General features: G+C 31.0%; 6 protein-coding genes across 8 annotated transcripts in view; 2 read left to right on the top strand and 4 right to left on the bottom strand.

Annotated features, from left to right (window-relative positions):
- Positions 1–123: 123 nt before the first annotated feature.
- Positions 124–2,065, bottom strand: LOC139094255 (uncharacterized). Its single transcript, XM_070645243.1, has 2 exons — positions 384–2,065; positions 124–320 (listed from the first exon to the last, which is right to left on the bottom strand). The coding sequence occupies exons 1-2, from the start codon at positions 1,907–1,909 to the stop codon at positions 296–298; spliced, it is 1,551 nt and encodes a 516-aa protein (XP_070501344.1). The 5' UTR covers positions 1,910–2,065; the 3' UTR covers positions 124–295.
- Positions 2,066–2,659: 594 nt separating this feature from the next.
- On the bottom strand, positions 2,660–6,142 carry Rab2 (RAS oncogene family member Rab2). Its single transcript, XM_070645250.1, has 5 exons — positions 5,993–6,142; positions 5,008–5,142; positions 4,819–4,843; positions 4,128–4,464; positions 2,660–3,879 (listed from the first exon to the last, which is right to left on the bottom strand). The coding sequence occupies exons 1-5, from the start codon at positions 6,036–6,038 to the stop codon at positions 3,784–3,786; spliced, it is 639 nt and encodes a 212-aa protein (XP_070501351.1). The 5' UTR covers positions 6,039–6,142; the 3' UTR covers positions 2,660–3,783.
- A 50-nt stretch (positions 6,143–6,192) lies between these two features.
- Positions 6,193–8,561, bottom strand: LOC139094256 (fumarate hydratase, mitochondrial-like). Of its 2 annotated transcripts, none has more exons than XM_070645244.1 (4): positions 8,396–8,561; positions 7,805–7,933; positions 6,935–7,724; positions 6,193–6,756 (listed from the first exon to the last, which is right to left on the bottom strand). In XM_070645244.1, the coding sequence occupies exons 1-4, from the start codon at positions 8,486–8,488 to the stop codon at positions 6,278–6,280; spliced, it is 1,491 nt and encodes a 496-aa protein (XP_070501345.1). In that variant the 5' UTR covers positions 8,489–8,561; the 3' UTR covers positions 6,193–6,277. The 2 variants fall into 2 exon arrangements, with proteins under 2 accessions (XP_070501345.1, XP_070501346.1); XM_070645245.1 differs by lacking the exon at positions 8,396–8,561 and adding an exon at positions 8,003–8,109.
- Positions 8,562–8,807: 246 nt separating this feature from the next.
- On the top strand, positions 8,808–11,835 carry Pngl (N-glycanase Pngl). The gene has a single exon (XM_070645240.1). The coding sequence runs from the start codon at positions 8,951–8,953 to the stop codon at positions 10,868–10,870; it is 1,920 nt and encodes a 639-aa protein (XP_070501341.1). The 5' UTR covers positions 8,808–8,950; the 3' UTR covers positions 10,871–11,835.
- On the bottom strand, positions 11,669–15,564 carry LOC139094254 (zinc finger protein ZFP2-like). Its single transcript, XM_070645241.1, has 12 exons — positions 15,418–15,564; positions 14,363–15,272; positions 14,204–14,295; positions 14,107–14,145; positions 14,003–14,046; positions 13,543–13,804; positions 13,324–13,484; positions 13,198–13,265; positions 13,080–13,129; positions 12,972–13,012; positions 12,804–12,845; positions 11,669–12,733 (listed from the first exon to the last, which is right to left on the bottom strand). Exons 2-12 carry the CDS (start codon positions 15,258–15,260, stop codon positions 12,619–12,621), a joined length of 1,812 nt encoding a protein of 603 aa, XP_070501342.1. The 5' UTR covers positions 15,261–15,272; positions 15,418–15,564; the 3' UTR covers positions 11,669–12,618.
- A 1,168-nt stretch (positions 15,565–16,732) lies between these two features.
- The window catches only part of ap (apterous), a 36,045-nt gene continuing 35,505 nt past the window's right edge, over positions 16,733–17,272 (top strand). The window contains exons 1-2 of one of the 2 annotated variants that reach the window (XM_070645843.1): positions 16,733–16,772; positions 16,832–17,082. The gene's annotated coding sequence lies outside the window, so the exon portion shown is untranslated. Of the gene's footprint in view, positions 17,083–17,272 lie in introns of both variants that reach the window. The other variant, XM_070645844.1, reaches the window with a different exon arrangement.

The raw sequence follows: 17,272 nt of genomic DNA, 5'->3' as shown, positions 1-17,272 counted from the left end.
ATTAATTATTAAGGATTTTGTAGACATGTAAGTCAAGTTATTTGAGCATAAAATGGTTAATAATACAAAGTGATTTCCACAATTAACTTTTTTATTGATAATGTAACAAATAATAGAGTACGATATGTGAATTTAATAAAAATGTAACAAGTTATAATTCAATGCTAATAAAAATTGTTAAATTAGTCATAATTTTTTACTTTTTATTGATTGCTAGCTGTCAAATTGTCAATGAAGGGCAAGCATAAATGATTATTGCTGTTATATGTGACTCATCATGTATTCGGACATCAAATTACACTATTTGGCTGGTTGGTGGCCTGTTTTAAAATAATAATTTGCTGATTTAATCACTATAATTATACTTTATGATAAGTACTTACAGGGGTATGGTTCCTCTTTCGTGACAAATTAAGTGCTTCTTCAAATATTCCTTTTGTTTGAATGTTTTTGGACAATTGTCACATTTAAAGAAAACATTTTGAGGCAAATGCAAATTCATATGACGTGTTAAATTACTACTAGTTGTAAATTTTTTCGTACAATTTGGGCATGCATAGGGCCTATACAATTTCTGATAAATCGCCGGTACCGATCTGATCCTTTGAAATTTTTTACTATTGTTTACTTCCACACCTTCTTGTTTTATCGTTTCCACACCTTCTAGTTTTATCGTTTCAAATACAATTTTGTACCCATCTTGATTATTTTCTATTTTAATCTCATATGGACTCTCTTCAAGCACTTGTTTGTCCTTAACTAGATAATCCGTCTCTTTGGATAATCCGTCTGGAATCTCTTTAATGATTTGATTTGCATCCTTCTCAGTTTTTATTCTAAATGTATTTTCTTGAATGACTTGTTGATAAACTTCTGAATCAATGTTAAAATGACTTTTGTAGATGGGTTGCTGATCAACCTTTGAATTATTGGTAAATGGACTTTTGTAGATTGGTGGCTGATCAACTTTTGAATTATTGGTAAATGGACTTTTGTAGATTGGTGGCTGATTACTTATTACAACATTGTCAAATGGACTTTTTTGAATCAATTGCTGATCAACTTTTGAATTATTGGTAAATGGACTTTTGTAGATTGGTGGCTGATCAACTTTTGAATTATTGGTAAATGGACTTTTGTAGATTGGTGGCTGATCAACTTTTGAATTATTGGTAAATGGACTTTTGTAGATTGGTGGCTGATTACTTATTGGAACATTGTCAAATGGACTTTTTTGAACCAGTTGCTGATCAACTTTTGAATTATTGGTAAATAGAATTTTGTAGTTGAGTTCTTGATCAATTAATGGAACATCGTCAAATGGACTTTTTTGAATCGGTTGCTGATCAATTTCAGAATCATTGTCAAATGGACTCTTTTGAACTGGTTGCTGATTAATTATTGGTTCATTCTGAATACGAAATAAATTCATATGAAATGCGCTTTCCGGAAGACTTCTTAGATCTTTTGTAAATATCGTTAAAGGTCCAAATAATTCTGTTTTAAATGTCTCTTCGTATAGTGCTTGTTCATTTTGTATGTGTTGGTTGCTTCGAAAATGCCGATTGTAATTTGATCCAGTAGAAAATTTCATTTTACAAAGTTCGCAAGATAAATTTCGGATTGGATCATCGGGATTGCTTTCGAAGTCAATGTCTCCCTCAATATCCGGCAAGTCAATATCTCCTTCAATACTTGTCAAGTCAATAACATCTGACAAATTATCGAAATTATATTCATCAATTTCTTCAATATCATCAAGATCAAAAGATGGTTCACTAGCACTTAGTGTCGTATTAATACTTTTATCGAAAAATCCTTCCTGTTCTTCTTCTCCTGGGATAGTTTCGATTTTGTCAAAAACAGCTCGTTCCTCTTCCTCTTCCTTAGTATATATAATTTGCTTCATATTTTCACACAGATTAGTTTAATTAACAAAAAATAAATAAAAAGCACGAAAAGCACAATTTTGCGCGTTGAAGACAAAAACTTGTTCAGCAATTCAGAGATTTCATTTCATTTCAGTTCATTTGAAATTTTATAAACCGTAATTTTTTAATTTTTGAAAACCGTTATAATTTTAGCAATTTATTTTGGTAATTTTGATGAATCATATTTTCAAAATTAGTTAAATATGAAAAAAATTAATTTTGATGCAAAACAGCTAGGTAAATAAATTTAATTATGAAGCATCAAGGTGTTCCACGTGTAGCACTCAAACAAAATAAAAGCAAACAAATGAGTCTCCTGCACATGTTGAGTAAGCACTTAATAATCGAGATGATAATTAAGTCTGAAAAATCACAAACAATCGTCACTGAAAATAAATAAGCTTTGGTTCTTTTGATTCAAGACATGAAGTTTTATTATTTATAAGGTAAATTTTTTATCATTTGACAAATTTTGTGTTTTTTTGATAACATAAAAATTTATGAATTTAATAATATTAATAAAGAGATAAAGATCTTGATTCTACGTTCTATTGCAATATATTGCAAAAAAATAAATCATCTGGATTATGTGGAATCGTATCTGATTAACATCATGAAAAATTATAAGTTGATAATTAATTTTGTATTTTTTGACGTAATTAAATGTGCATTTAGCATTTTCAAGGTATCAGGAAGTAGTGACGATTCTCTAAAGCGAGAAACTCGTCCAATTGTATTGTATCTAGGAATCTACATTGAAATTAAGGATTAAAAGTTAGCAATAGCAAAATGTTTTTTATCAATCCAAAGAAAAATTTAAATTCTTCCTATTGTTCAGTCTTCCTTATCGACTTTACATGCTTATCTTCTTATTCCGGTCTTGTAATTTAGAAATTTCTTATTTTTTAGGCAAGCAACTTTTTTGTCTAAACTGTTTTTATGTCTTCTGTCATAATGCCAAATTAAATTGTTTATGTAAATCCCTTAAAACTGCTAATTAAGCAATAAAAATCTTTTAAATAAATAAAATCGAATAATTTACACTTCAACTCATCTTCAGATAATTGACGCATAAATAAACAAAAGAATATACTTTAACTAAAGATGATTCGGAATTTTTTTCTAATTGTATTATCCAAACATAGTGGATTTAAGATTTTTGGATCTGTATTACGCAGGGTATTTTGGGGTATATTTTAAAGGTTTTGTCAAAAATTATGCAAACATTAATGCTGTATGACAAATCCGAGCTGAATTGATTGAGTCACAGCTCATCCCCAAAACAAAACATAAATTCTCATGCTAAATTCACAAATATATTAAAACTTATCAAAAGTTCTTCAAATCTCAATTACAGCGCAATACAAACTCAAAAACTCATCCACAAAGACATGAAAAACGATTATATACGCAAACATTATGCTTTATAGATTAAATTTTAATCTTTTTATCATCGCGAATAATTATTGAATAGATATTTTGTTTATAAAATTAAAGTTTTTTTATCAATATTAGGTATTAATCATTTTAATTAATGGTGACTTATTTGATTCTTCACATAGAATGCTGTCGAATTATGAGCAACATTATGATGCAAAAATAGGTAGCAAAAAAAACCCATCATCCATCCTTGATATCTAATGTTGTTGTAAAAAATTATGATTTATGTTGTTTCTCATCCTCTCATAGATTTTTTCTTTCTTTTCTTTACATATTAAAATGTAGGTAGCAATTAATTAATTATTATTTTTTTGTGATCTTTGTCCATCTCATTCTCAATTCTTCTTCTACAGTTTAATGCCGGTGATTTTCGTTAAAAAGATTTTTATTTTTGAATTATTTTTAAATAAATTTAACAGCATGAATTGCTTGATTGACCTCCTGGCAAATTGGAACCTATAGAAGGATTTGTTGGAGTTGAAACAGTTCCGATTTTGATGCCATTTGCCTAGAAAATAGAAATAAAAATTAATTAATATATTAACGAATTTTTAGATTTTGAATTTTTAACGGTTTTCTAGAATTTGTATCTAGTTCAAAATTTAAAAAATAACCGTTACATTTAAAAATTAAGTGCCAATGAAAAGTTCAAACGTCATAAAATGTTTTCCTGAACAAACTTTTGAAGCAACAAATTGCTTGCCCAGCACACAAAACATAAATTTAGCAACCGCACGACTTTGGAATATAAATTACCTCATTATTGATATCAAAGACTCCTTCTTGGATTTTCTCATAAATTTCTTTGGCTGTATTAATGAAAGCTTCCTCAACATTAGCTGCGGTCCTAGCCGACGTTTCCATAAACACGAGTCCATGCTCGCGTGCAAAAGCTTCTCCTTCCTCCTTTTTCACCTCTCTACGTGATTCCAGATCGCTTTTATTGCCAATAAGCATTATCACCATATTGGAATTTGAGTGTTGACGAGCATCTTCGAGCCATGTTGTCAAATGATTAAATGTCTCTCGTCTTGTTATATCATAAACCAATAATGCTCCTGCTGCTCCACGATAATAACTTCTCGTAATTGATCTGTAATAAAAGATAATTAATTTAGCGGAACTGACACTTTTTTATGTGCGGATGTTGGAGCAAAAAAATGTATCCTATTCATGAATCAAAGTTGTAAATGGAACATAATTTATTACACTTCGAGATTAATTTATAGGACGTTTAGAATAATTTTGCCTCGCTGATTAAACTCAAAAACGCATTAAATAGCAATTTTGAAAGAAATACTCATCAAGGCAAAGGATATTTTTATGCAACAGATCTGGAGTCAGGCTCGAACCCTTGACTTCATTTTCAATGGTGTTCCGAAGGTTATCGCAAGATGCTATTGCCGCATATTTGTTCAGCTTGGAAAAGTGGCTTAATTTGACTCACCTGAAAGCTTCCTGACCTGCAGTATCTAAAAATCGATAAGAAATAAATATAATTAATTAAATTAATTCTCTTCAACAGTTAATTATGGCAAATTAATGAGTAACAAATTAAGATCAGTTAATTAGACATTTCAAGAATAATTTACGGTTAATGTTTCCAATTAATAATGAATAAAAGTTGAATGCTTACCCCAAATTTGTAATTTGATTTGTTTTCCATCAATTGTAATCATACGAGCTCCGAATTCAACACCTATTGTGAGATCATGAACTGGTTGGAATCTTTTATCAGTAAATTGGAGCAGTAAACAGGATTTTCCAACTCCTAGAAAAATATCATTAAAAAAGAAATTTTTGTGTTATCAGTAAAGTCATATGCGTGGGAGTCGTAACAGATTGTTAACCACATGAAAATAATGAGTTATGTGAAGGAATAAAAAGAACAACATGTATGAACACAATCCATAGAATTCTTCGGAAGCATTAAGAATCAGCTGACTATTAAGTATATATACCATTGTGTGACGTCACAAAACGAGCTTCTTTCTCTCAATTTACAACTGCGTATGAATCATTTTTTGCTTTGATCTACTTCACATTTTTAATTATCATTTTAGCCATCCTCATTCATCATCTTATAAATTTATTTATAATACACAGATTGTGTTTGACAATGTCTTCTCAATTATGCAATTTGAATTATCGATTAGATGTCTCTTCTTTGTGATTTTTTCATTATTGTTTCAAGTTAAACATATCAGATTTCACAAACTTTCATTACTCATACGATTTTCTCCGTCCCCATACGTATGGATTTGTACTTTGAAATAGGGGAGTTGGCTAATGTCTATATCATATAATACTTTATTGTTTATATGCTGACTAGAGCATGTAATGATAATTTTTCTATCATACTGGATCTTGATATATTTTGCAAACATATTTTATGTCCAAATCACACAATTTTCATGGTCAACCTTTGAAATGAGATGCAAATCGTAAATGCCTGTCGTAACATCGCTTGACAAAATTTTATCATAGCAAAAATGATAGTTTATTACACGATAATCAGACATAAAAATTTTGCGACGAGAAAAAAAGCCAAAGTGGAAGGAAAAATCGATCGAAATATTGCGTGAAAACAAAGAAATTAGAAATTTCACTTTTTCTCTTACCTGTATCTCCTATGATGATATATTTGAATAGATAAGCGTAAGACATTGTCCTATCTGTCTTTTCTTAATTAATTTAACACTGAATTATCGATAATAACAAATTTATTTGAAATCTTTTAAATTTTCTGCTGTATTTTTTTCCTTCTTTTAATATACTTGTAAACCCTGCAAAAAAAATACTTTCAAATATTTAACAACCGTTATTTTTTGATGTTTTCTTAATTTCATTTATTTTTCAGATTTTAGGTACAATATTCATAGACAATTAAAATGACATAGATGGATTTACTTGGGTCCCAACATTTGTTCTGGCTTGACCCATTCATTGAACTGTTCTTCAGTCAAATATCCCAATTTCAATGCTGATTGCTTCAATGTTGTTCCTTCTTTGTGTGCTGTCTTTGCAATCTTTGCTGCTTTGTCATAGCCAATATGTGGATTAAGTGCTGTGACCAACATAAGTGATTCGTTCATGATCTTGTTGATGTTTTCTCTATTTGCTTGAATTCCAACAACGCAGTTGCTTGTAAATGCACGAGAGCAGTCTGAGAGGAGACGGATGGAACGCAAGACATTCGAGACAATCAATGGTTTGAAGACATTCAATTCAAAATGTCCATTTGCGCCTCCGATTGTGCATGCAACATTATTACCCATAACTTGACAACAAGTCATTGTCAATGCCTCGCATTGTGTTGGGTTGACTTTTCCAGGCATGATGGAGGAACCTGGTTCGTTCTCTGGCAAGCTAAGTTCGCCAAGACCTAATGAATAAAAATTTAGACACAAATTAATTTAATCGTAAGATTATACATTGGATTTAAGTAAATTATGAGAATAGTTCATCGACACATAAACGTCGAGAAGTATTGACCGCAATTTTGACAAAATAATAAAGCAGTTGATTAAATTAACAAGAAAGCGATAATGTAATTTACATACCACAACGTGGTCCGCTAGCAAGGAAACGAATATCGTTGGCAATCTTGAACAAACTGCAAGCAATTGTATTCAAACATCCAGATACTTCGACCATTGAGTCACGGGCAGCAAGAGCTTCAAACTTATTTGGGGCAGTGATGAATGGAAGTCCAGTAATTTCAGCAATTTTATCAGCACACTTTTCAGCAAATCCAATACGTGTATTTAAGCCAGTTCCTACTGCAGTTCCACCAAGAGCAAGCATATATACGCGTGGTAAAACAGATTCAATGCGTTGCAATGCAAATTCCAATTGTTGAACATATCCACTGAATTCCTGACCAAGTGTCAATGGAACAGCATCTTGTGTGTGAGTTCTACCGATTTTGATGATATCCTTGAACTCTTCTGATTTTGCTTTCAATGCATCATGTAAACCTCTCAATGCAGGCACTAAATTCCCGTTGAGTTCTCGTGCGACTGAAATGTGAATGGCAGTTGGGAAAGTATCGTTGGAACTTTGTGATTTGTTGACATGATCATTAGGATGAACTGGTGTTTTTGATCCAAGAACTCCACCCATAATTTCAATTGCACGATTACTGATGACTTCATTAACGTTCATATTACTTTGAGTTCCTGAACCTGTTTGCCAGATAACTAAAGGAAAATGATCATCATAAAGTTTTCCTGAGATGACATCGTCAGCAGCTTGAGAAATGGCGTCAGCAACTTTTGGGTCTAATCCATACTCTTTGTTTACAAGAGCAGCAGCTTTCTTCAAAATTCCCATTGCTGTGATAACAGGTTGCTGTTTTTAAATGTTTGAGGATCATGAGAATATAATTAATTAATAATCATGAATCTAAGCCTATAAACAATGTTACTTACTGGCATTCGCTCTGTTGGGCCTCCAATTGGGAAGTTCATGGTCGATCGTACAGTTTGTGCTCCATAATACTTATCATTTGGAACTTTCAACTCGCCAAAAGTATCTGATTCGATACGGAATCCAGATGCCTGTAATTAATGAACAGAAATACATTGTTTTATTGCCAAATAACCTAAATGAAGTAGAAAATAATTAACTATTTCGTATTCATATTTCTCCATGATTAAAACGCAATTATCACTTCACCACAACAAGATTGGTTATTGAATGACGTTGCCAGTCACTCTCCAGCATATTTATATACTTTATACATAGAAACAAGTCTCATAAGAACCCGTTTTCTTTATCATTTACAATATTGAGAGTAAATTATCTCTCATTGTCGGCAAAAAAAAAATGCAGTAAGCATACCGTGAGAATTTGAGCTTTAAGTCACTATTGCATTTTGGTCACAAGATACAGCATGTTTCTAACATAAATCAATCTTCTTATTCTATTAATTAATGAGAAACCATGTGAAATATTCTCAAAGAAGATGTTACGCAATTTTTTTATTAATTGATGAATTAAATCATAAACGAAAAACTCACCTTTGCAGCAGTTGTGAAGATTGATCGATGAATTATTTCATTAAGGCTCAACTGAGTTAGCTTTTTCAAGTTAATTTTCGCTAAATTAGCCATGTAAAATTAATTATTTTAACAGAATCGCGATTCTTAGCTGCTACTCTCGTTGAAAAAAATTACAACAACAAAATCAAAACATTGACATATTCCCACCGTGCTTCTTGTATATTTTAGTCTTCTAACTTTTGTTTTAATGCTGATTTTATATCACAAAATTTAATTTACTTTTTAAAAGACGTGTAACGGGTTTGAAAAATATGAAATTTAACAGTTTTCAAAATTTTAAATTTATTTGGTTCAAATTTTGAACTTTAGTGTAAATTCAAATTTTAAGATACGTTGGCTTTGAAAATTTCAATTTAAGTTAAAACTCGAATATTTCTTTAAAAATCCAGGATTGGTGTGAATAGTGTTTAAAATCAAAATACCCTTAAAATATAGTTTCTAAACGCACGCACAATAAATAACATTATTGAAAGATATTGATAAATAATAAAAATACACGTAGTTTAATTAAAAATGTCTGTTAATCTTGATGTAACTAACAAATTGGAGAAAGGTCCAAAATCAGTGTATATAGGAAGTGTCACAATATGCCTGAAGTTGTTAGAAAATATAATAAATAATCCAAAAGAAGAGAAATTCAGAAAGTTTAAAAAATCAAATCCAAAAATTGCCAATGAAATGCTAGTTTTAGACGGAATTGAGGAACTTTTTAAGGAAATTGGATTTGAATTAGAGAATAACGAGTTGATTTTACGACGTGGAGGACTAGGTGTGATAAATAAACTGAAAATTTATCGAGACTTCCTTCAAAAAAGATTAGAGTTTATTAGGAACAATGATTCAGCAAGTATTAAGTCATCATCATTACCTGATAATAAAATTTCTTCCAAAGGTGCTATACAAAAGCCTTCTCTCGAAAAACCTGTTGTTAAAGATCCAGTAACTCCAATAAGAATCACTGCCTGTAAGCCATTTCAGCAACGGATTTCATTCCCTCAATGCTTAAATACCAATAATTCCTTCTTAAAAGAACTAGAGCAATTGTCAGATTTAGTTATGCAGTATGAAGATGAGGAACTTAAGAAATCAGCACTAAGGATAATGCCAGTAGAAAAGTTCAAGCTCAATGCCATAGAAAATTTAAGAAAGTTTCAAAAATTGATCAAGCAAAAGGAAATAACAGACGACGAGCCACCATTAGACGATTTTATTTTAGAGGAACTAGCAGCATGGTTTAAGAATGATTTTTTCACATGGGTGAATAATATGGACTGTAAAGTTTGTAAAGGAGAGACAATTACTTATGGAACTAAATTGGTTGGAAATGTGAGAGTTGAAATGTATTCCTGTAACAAATGTCAAGTCATAACTGAGTTTCCAAGATATAATGACATTGAGAAGTTATTAGTCACAAGATCTGGACGTTGTGGAGAGTTTGCAAACTGTTTTACATTCCTTTGTCGTTGTCTTGGCTATGATGCACGCTATATTTATTCAACGTCCGATCACGTTTGGACAGAAGTCTATAATCACACAAAAAAGCGATTTATTCACATTGATCCATCTGAGAATGTCTTTGACTCACCACTAATGTACGAATATGGATGGAATAAGAAGTTGGATTATGTTATAGCTTTCACATGTGATGATGTTCAAGATGTCACATGGAGATACTCGAATCAACATGACGAGCTGCTTAAACGAAGAAAAAGATGTTCAGAAGGTGAATTGATTTCGGCGATAATTGAGTTGCGTAGTAAGAGACAATCAAGCATTTCCGAAGGTAGAAAAAAATTCATTAAAATGAGAACGGTTTCGGAACTAGCAGAACTAATGATTCTTAGAGAACCGACTGAAAATGAGAGGAAAGGACGATCTTCTGGATCTTTAGCATGGCGATTAGGTAGAGGAGAAACGGAAGTATCTAGTAATTATATTTTTAAGCTATTGCAATCCGAAATTAATGCAAAGGAATTTAATGTTCGTTACTCTTGTGCAAAAAATCGATATGAAAGATTTATTGGAACTAATGTGATTGATTCAGCGTCAGACTGGAAGACATGGGAATATAAATCTGAGAGTATATTCCGAAAGGTCGAGCATGATCACAAAATGGCATATTTATCTAGAAATGAAGACAAGGATGTAGGAACAATTGAATGGCGATTTGATTTTGATAATTTATCCATAAAGTCCATCAATCTTAAAATGGACTCAGCAACATTTCAGACAGGCAAACTGGGCATCAGTTATAAGGACAAAGATGATAAAATTGTCAAATCGAAAGATGACCTCATTGGACTGTCCAAATTCAGTATTCATGTGAGGATGTCCGATGGCTCTGGTGATTGCGCTTGGCAACATGCTCAGCTATTTAGGCAAAAGCTTACTTCCGAAGACTTTCCATTTGAATTATCAATACAATTTAATTAACTGTTTTTCTATTCAAAGTTTCTAATTTTTAGCGCATTTTTGAAACTTGTTTTCAAAAAGGTAGCTTAATAATGCACTTTGTTCGTTCGTTCGTTCGTTCGTTCGTTCGGCTGGAACGCGAGATCTCGAAAACTAGACATCGTAGAGAGCTCTGGTTTGTTTTAATAGCTTCGTTCTATCAAGTTATTGGGTTATCGGTCATTTAGAAGTCTCAAATCAACGCATAAATACTATAATTAACAGTTTTTCATTTTCATATACAACAACAACAAAAACAACAACACGTTTTTTCATTGTTTTACAGTGTTTTTCAATGTTTGTCGATGTTTTAACAGTGTTTACTGAACAATGTTTGAATTTTTTTGACCGTTATGAGGTTTGAATTATGAAAATCCGTTAAATGATGAAATTCTTAAATTTGTGGAAGTTTTATATGGATCTTGTTTTTAAGATCTGGAAGTGACCTGGATCTTACTGGATCATGTGTTTTAGTTCTGGAAGTGAACTGGATCTTACTGGATCATGTGTTTTAGTTCTGGAAGTGACCTGGATCTTACTGGATCTTGGTTTTTAGGTCTGGAAGTGAACTGGATCTTGGTTTTTAGGTCTGGAAGTGAACTGGATCTAACTGGATCTTGGTTTTTAGGTCTGGAAGTGATCTGGATCTAACTGGATCTTGTGTTTTAGTTCTGAAAGTGAACTGGATCTTGTGTTTTAGTTCTGGAAGTGACTTATTAATCAATTACTGATCGCTGGGACAAAAATGCGCTTAAGTCCCTCGATCGATAACACGAGGACTTTTGTAATTTTTTAAATTAAATTAATTTTATTGATTGTTAATTTCCATTTCCTTTCCAAAATGGCATTTTTTGATAATTTAAAAATTTTATAATGCATTTTCAATGTCTCTTATGGTGATAGCTATGCAATTTTTATTGAATAAAAACTAATATATTGAACATCAATTTTACATAGATATTTCCTAATCTTTTCTTTTTTTATTCTCGTCAGATACTTTATTAAAAATACTATTCTCTAAATAATGCCCATTTATAGGTTTCCTCATCTAAACTGCATTTATAAAATAAGAAATAATTTTAAAAACGTTTTTAACTTAATGCAGGAGTATGATATTGCATCAACATATTTCCATCTAGTTAAGCATTTTTGAAACAACTAAAAATAATGATAAAAGCTCCTTTGTATGTTCTTTTCATTCCTGGCAATATTAATCTTTTAAAAACCGTTACGAATAAATTTTGAAATTTATAAGCTTTTGAGGCGAATTCAATTTTTGAAATTTAATTAGCCGTTAAAGTTAGAACTCAATTTAAATTTTGTACAACCGTTAAATTTGAAATTATATTCATTTCACTTGTGATGTCTGTACATTGACATTTAACCAAGATCATATCAGCATTGGTTAGCTGCTTTATTTGTAGCTGTCTGTATTCAGTTAAAACCTCAAAACCCTTTAAAATTACGATAAAAAAAAATCAACTGCCAGTCATGAGAAGAACGACTAATAAGAAATAAATCTTCATGTAAATTCGTACATTTGGAAGATAAACATGATTTCCTTTAATAAAAAATAAAATCTTATGTATGGAGGCAACGATACACATTAATTTCATTTTTTTTACGTATTTCAGCCGATGGACATTGAGTTATTAAATAGTCTACTACCTAAACATTTAGAAAAAAAACTTCTCTTTTTTCCATTATATGCAAAAAATGAATTAAAACATTTAGTCTTGTTGTGTCATAATCACTGTGTTCATTAACTTCTCCATCTCACTCTCCATACTTTTCGGTATTTCCTTCTCTTGACCGTGCGTTTTTAAATGTTTATTTAAATTATTGCTGTTAATTAGAACAAAAATAAATTGCGTGAGAAGTTTGTTAAATTAGCATGTGACATGATGGTGCTTACCTTTGATTAAAGCGTCTATCACACAGATGACATTCGAATGGCCTGTAAGAAATGACATTCAAAATTAAACTACATCCAAGGATTAAATATTGTTGGGTTTAATTTAATCTTAGGATTAAAATTTAATCCATGCGATTAATTTAAGCCATTTATTTGAATAAGCCTCACCTTTCGCCAGTGTGCACACGATTGTGCGTATTTAAGTTATTCTAAAAGATAAAATAAGTATTTTGGTCAGATGATTTCAAAGAAAAGATTAAGACACAAGATTGTTACCTTTTGATTAAAAGACTTTCCACACACACTACATCGATAGGGCTTTTCACCTACAAATAAAACAAATTGCAATTCAGCACACCATATATAAAGTATGTAATTATCCACAAAACTTTACCTGTATGTGTTCTTAAATGCGTCTTCAAATTATTACTTTGAATGAACTTCTTTTTGCAGTATGTACACCTGTCAAATATAAAGTATTAATAACACTCATAAACAGAATCAAATTGCCATGTCTTACTCGTAAGGTTTGTCCACAGTATGTACACGTACATGCATTTGAAATTCCTCTTGATCCTGAAATGATCTCGTGCACATTGTGCATTTGAATGGATCTTGATATATGTGGGTTTTGATATGAGTCTTTAAATTGTTCGATTGTGTAAATTGTTTCTGACAAATCTGCAAAATATTCATCAAATTAGCATAAGATAATAAATCAACAAGTAAGTCAACTCACATCACATTTGTATGGCTTAGGATTTGTGTGCTGCTTTGTATGTTCAGTGAGATCATTTTGGCTATTGAATACTTTATTGCATCCTGGTATAGTACAAATGTGTGGTTTCTTCTCCTCGGTATGCTGTCTCATGTGATTAAATAGCTCATTGAATGATGAGAATGTTTGCTTGCACATACTGCAGCTTGATGGATGGTAGTCTGAATGAGTTCGAAGATGTGTCGTTAGATTATTCTTTTGATTGAATGACTTGTCGCAGAGGCTGTAAATAGATTTTAGACTTATTATTCAAGGATTGTTCAGACTTTAAAGGAACTGAATGATTTTTGGAGAATGTGATTGGAACCGAGACCTACAATTCTAGTTTCAATACCAAAATCAAATTAACTGAGTATTTAAAATCATACACAAAGGTCTGTTCCTTAACAACATCCATAAATAATTCAAATTGGAAAAGTACCTGCAGGAATAGGGACGTTCGCCAGTATGAGTTCGGTAATGTGTCTAAAATAAAAAGAATTCTTATTTAATTAAAAAATTCAAGTCAATGACTGCAAGACTTACTTTAAGATTATTTGATTGCGAAAATCGCTTGCCACAAATCTGCAAAAAGAAACAAATCATGAAGAAATTGATACATAAATAAGTATTTAGGACATACCGAGCATTCATGGGGCTTTTCGCCAGTGTGAATTTTCATGTGAGTTGATAAGTTGTTGCTTTGAATGAAGCCTTTACCACAAATAGTACATTCTGTTGTTAAAAAAGAAATAAAATTGAGTTTTATCGCAAAATATTTTTAAGAGCAAGATATACTCACTATAGGGCTTATCACCAGAATGACTTCTTAGATGTAAATTTAAATTTGCAACAGTTGTAAAGAATTTATCACATATTAGGCATTTATGCTGCTTTTCCATCGTTTCGCCGTTACTAAGAACTGGTCCAGATGTGGAATTTTGGATGTTAATTGAAGAAGCTGGGGAGGACACTGACGACTGTGAATTCATATCATCGGATTTTGCTGTCTCAGTTATCATTTGTGGATATACTTCTGTTACAAGCTGAACTGGCTGTCCATGAAGTTCGTATTTTATTGTGCTACTTAAAAAAGGACTCGTTATTCCTGACTTTTGATTCATTTGTGCTACAACCATTGCAGCATGTTCCTGCTGCTGAATATGATACTCGACGGGATTTTGTTTTACAACTTGAATAATATTTGATTTTTCCTTATCTCTATGATTTGCTTGTTGCTGTTGAATTTGAATATGCTGAATAACAGGTGTCATATTAAGTGTGGCAAAGTCACCGCCCGGATATGCTTGCTTTATCACGTCGGATGTGTGTAAAATTGTTTGGCTTTTATTATTTTGGAAGTCCTTTTCGAGTTTTACAGCATTATTGGCTGCTATTTGATAATGATGTTGCACAGTTGCCATTTGTGCTGGAATCATTGTAGTTACGGGATTTATACTGGCCGTCGACACGGCAATTATATTTCTGTACATTTTTCCGTCTAAATGCTGTTCCTTTACATGATTTTGGAATGCAAGCATTGATGGAAAATCCTTTTGGCACAAATGACATTTTTGAGGTTGTTCTATTGTTCCTATGACTGTCGGAGTAGCTCCAGACGTATTAATTTTTTGTCCCGATATAATCACTGGATATACAGGAAGAATTATCTGTTTCTGCTGTGTATTATTCGCCAGCATATTTCTGTCCTTCTGCAAAAAAATCAAATTTAATTTTGGACTTGATTTTTATCTTAAAGAACAGTTATTCAAATATTTTCAGATCCTTTCAAAAATACTAAAGCAATTAAATTTTATGACTTTTCGATAAAGCCCATGAAATCATGTCTATTCTTACTTTTTACTCCTCCTCTTCAATTCCACAATGTTTAGATTTTAATCTTTTAAAACATAGACACCAAATTGATTAATTTTTCGCCTTATAAACTTAATATTTTTTCATTATGTATTTTTAATTTATAGTTTATAAAACACAAAAAGAGTCAGTGCCTGGACATTGTCGTGTGACAAAATAAATTTTTAAATTTTATAGTTTTTTAATGCTTATCAGTCTCTATGTCTCTTGATTACATGAACGTTTACTTAAATTAATTTATATTTTAAGGAAGTCCACTTCAACATACTTATATACAGCATAAAAAGTAAATAAAAGTTAATACAGAAACTTTTGTATCACACTACAAACAACAAGCGACGTCGCATGCAACATTTTTGGAGCAACACTTTTTATGTATTGCAATTTATGAATTTTTGAATGAAAATATCCATAAACGGATCTAATTAAAAATTAAAGTACTTTTCATATATCCTTATGGTCATGCCACAGTCATCAATTAACATAATCCAAGCATACTTTTTGAAAAATTGTGTAACAGAAAATTCATACCGAGAAATTCAAAAAAATTTTGACCGTTACGAAAAATAGAATTAAAATTTAAGCTGATTAAAAAGAAATTCTAGAATTAAGACTGATTAAGACATTAAATTTTATGTTTTTGCAATAAAATTTTGTTTCTTAACTCAATGACCTCTTAATTATTTTTATTGGAGTCTTATCAATTTTCATATTTAATTCCTCCAACTGATTTTTTTATAGTCACGCACAGAGCTTAATTTTTTTTTTATTTTATGAAATAAATGAAATGCCATAAAATTATTAAATACTTTAATTAAAGAATTTCTGATCATAAAAGCGACACTTAAAATCGCAATAAGTGTTAAATTTTCTCGCGCTTTCTTATTATACGGTCATGAATGTCAACAGAATCGTTAACACATGACAGTATTTGAGCTATAAAATTTTCATATTTTTATTGTTTTAATAATTTACAGAAATACCGGGATTGAAGTTTATTGTAAAGCATTTTATGGACGATCAAGATCGTTTACTTATTATATTTGCATTCAAAGTGTTGAGATTGAGTTAAGGTTGGGGAGGGGTTCAAAAAATGAATAAAATATTTCACGTAAAAAAGGAACGACCCCGGTGTGCATGGTAAACATCTTGAAGAACGTCACATTGAACAGAGAATCCTAATCTATATTTAATTGCCCTGTAATTGCTTCTTTATCTTATCATCGTATTGATTTACTCCTTTGCGATGGATTGACTTTTCTACTTACCGAAAAGTTACTATTTTCAGTCAATTTTGTGGTGATAAGTACAGAAGTTGAATTTTTTTGAAGGCAACTGTATAAATATTTTTTTTTATCATTATTATTATTGTCACAAAGTGATTAAATATTTTTAGAGGCATATGATGACCATTAAATTTGAGTTCAACATTTTTATTTGAAAATCGACCCGAGTAGACCGGATTAAAAATCATTTTTTATGTCCATCTTTGTCTAGTCACTGGATATTCATTTCAAAATTTAATTACTAAAATTGGACACCAAATGGACTATAAATTATTCACAGACCCCCTGTCCATTCATAAAGATACTAAAATATCACAGAATTACGTCTTCATTATTTCATCCATTTTGCTCATAAATGCAGGTATGTAAATAGACTCAAAACAATTTGATTTGATGAATGAAAATTGCATGCTTCTGATAACAACATATTCAGTGTGATGTTTACCATTAACAAAACTTCTTTACTACATAAACATGCAAGCATTAGGTGCATCACACTACTATGCTTCACACATACACAACTATAAACTTCATCAATGTATGTGTCTTAT

Source organism: Chironomus tepperi, unplaced genomic scaffold (assembly GCF_022539635.2).
Source record: "Chironomus tepperi strain 1889 unplaced genomic scaffold, CSIRO-AGI_Ctep_v1 contig_354, whole genome shotgun sequence".
NCBI classification, from domain to species: Eukaryota; Metazoa; Arthropoda; class Insecta; order Diptera; family Chironomidae; genus Chironomus; species Chironomus tepperi.
Note: the sequence above shows the minus strand (reverse complement) of the source record. Positions and strands in the feature narration are given on the sequence as shown.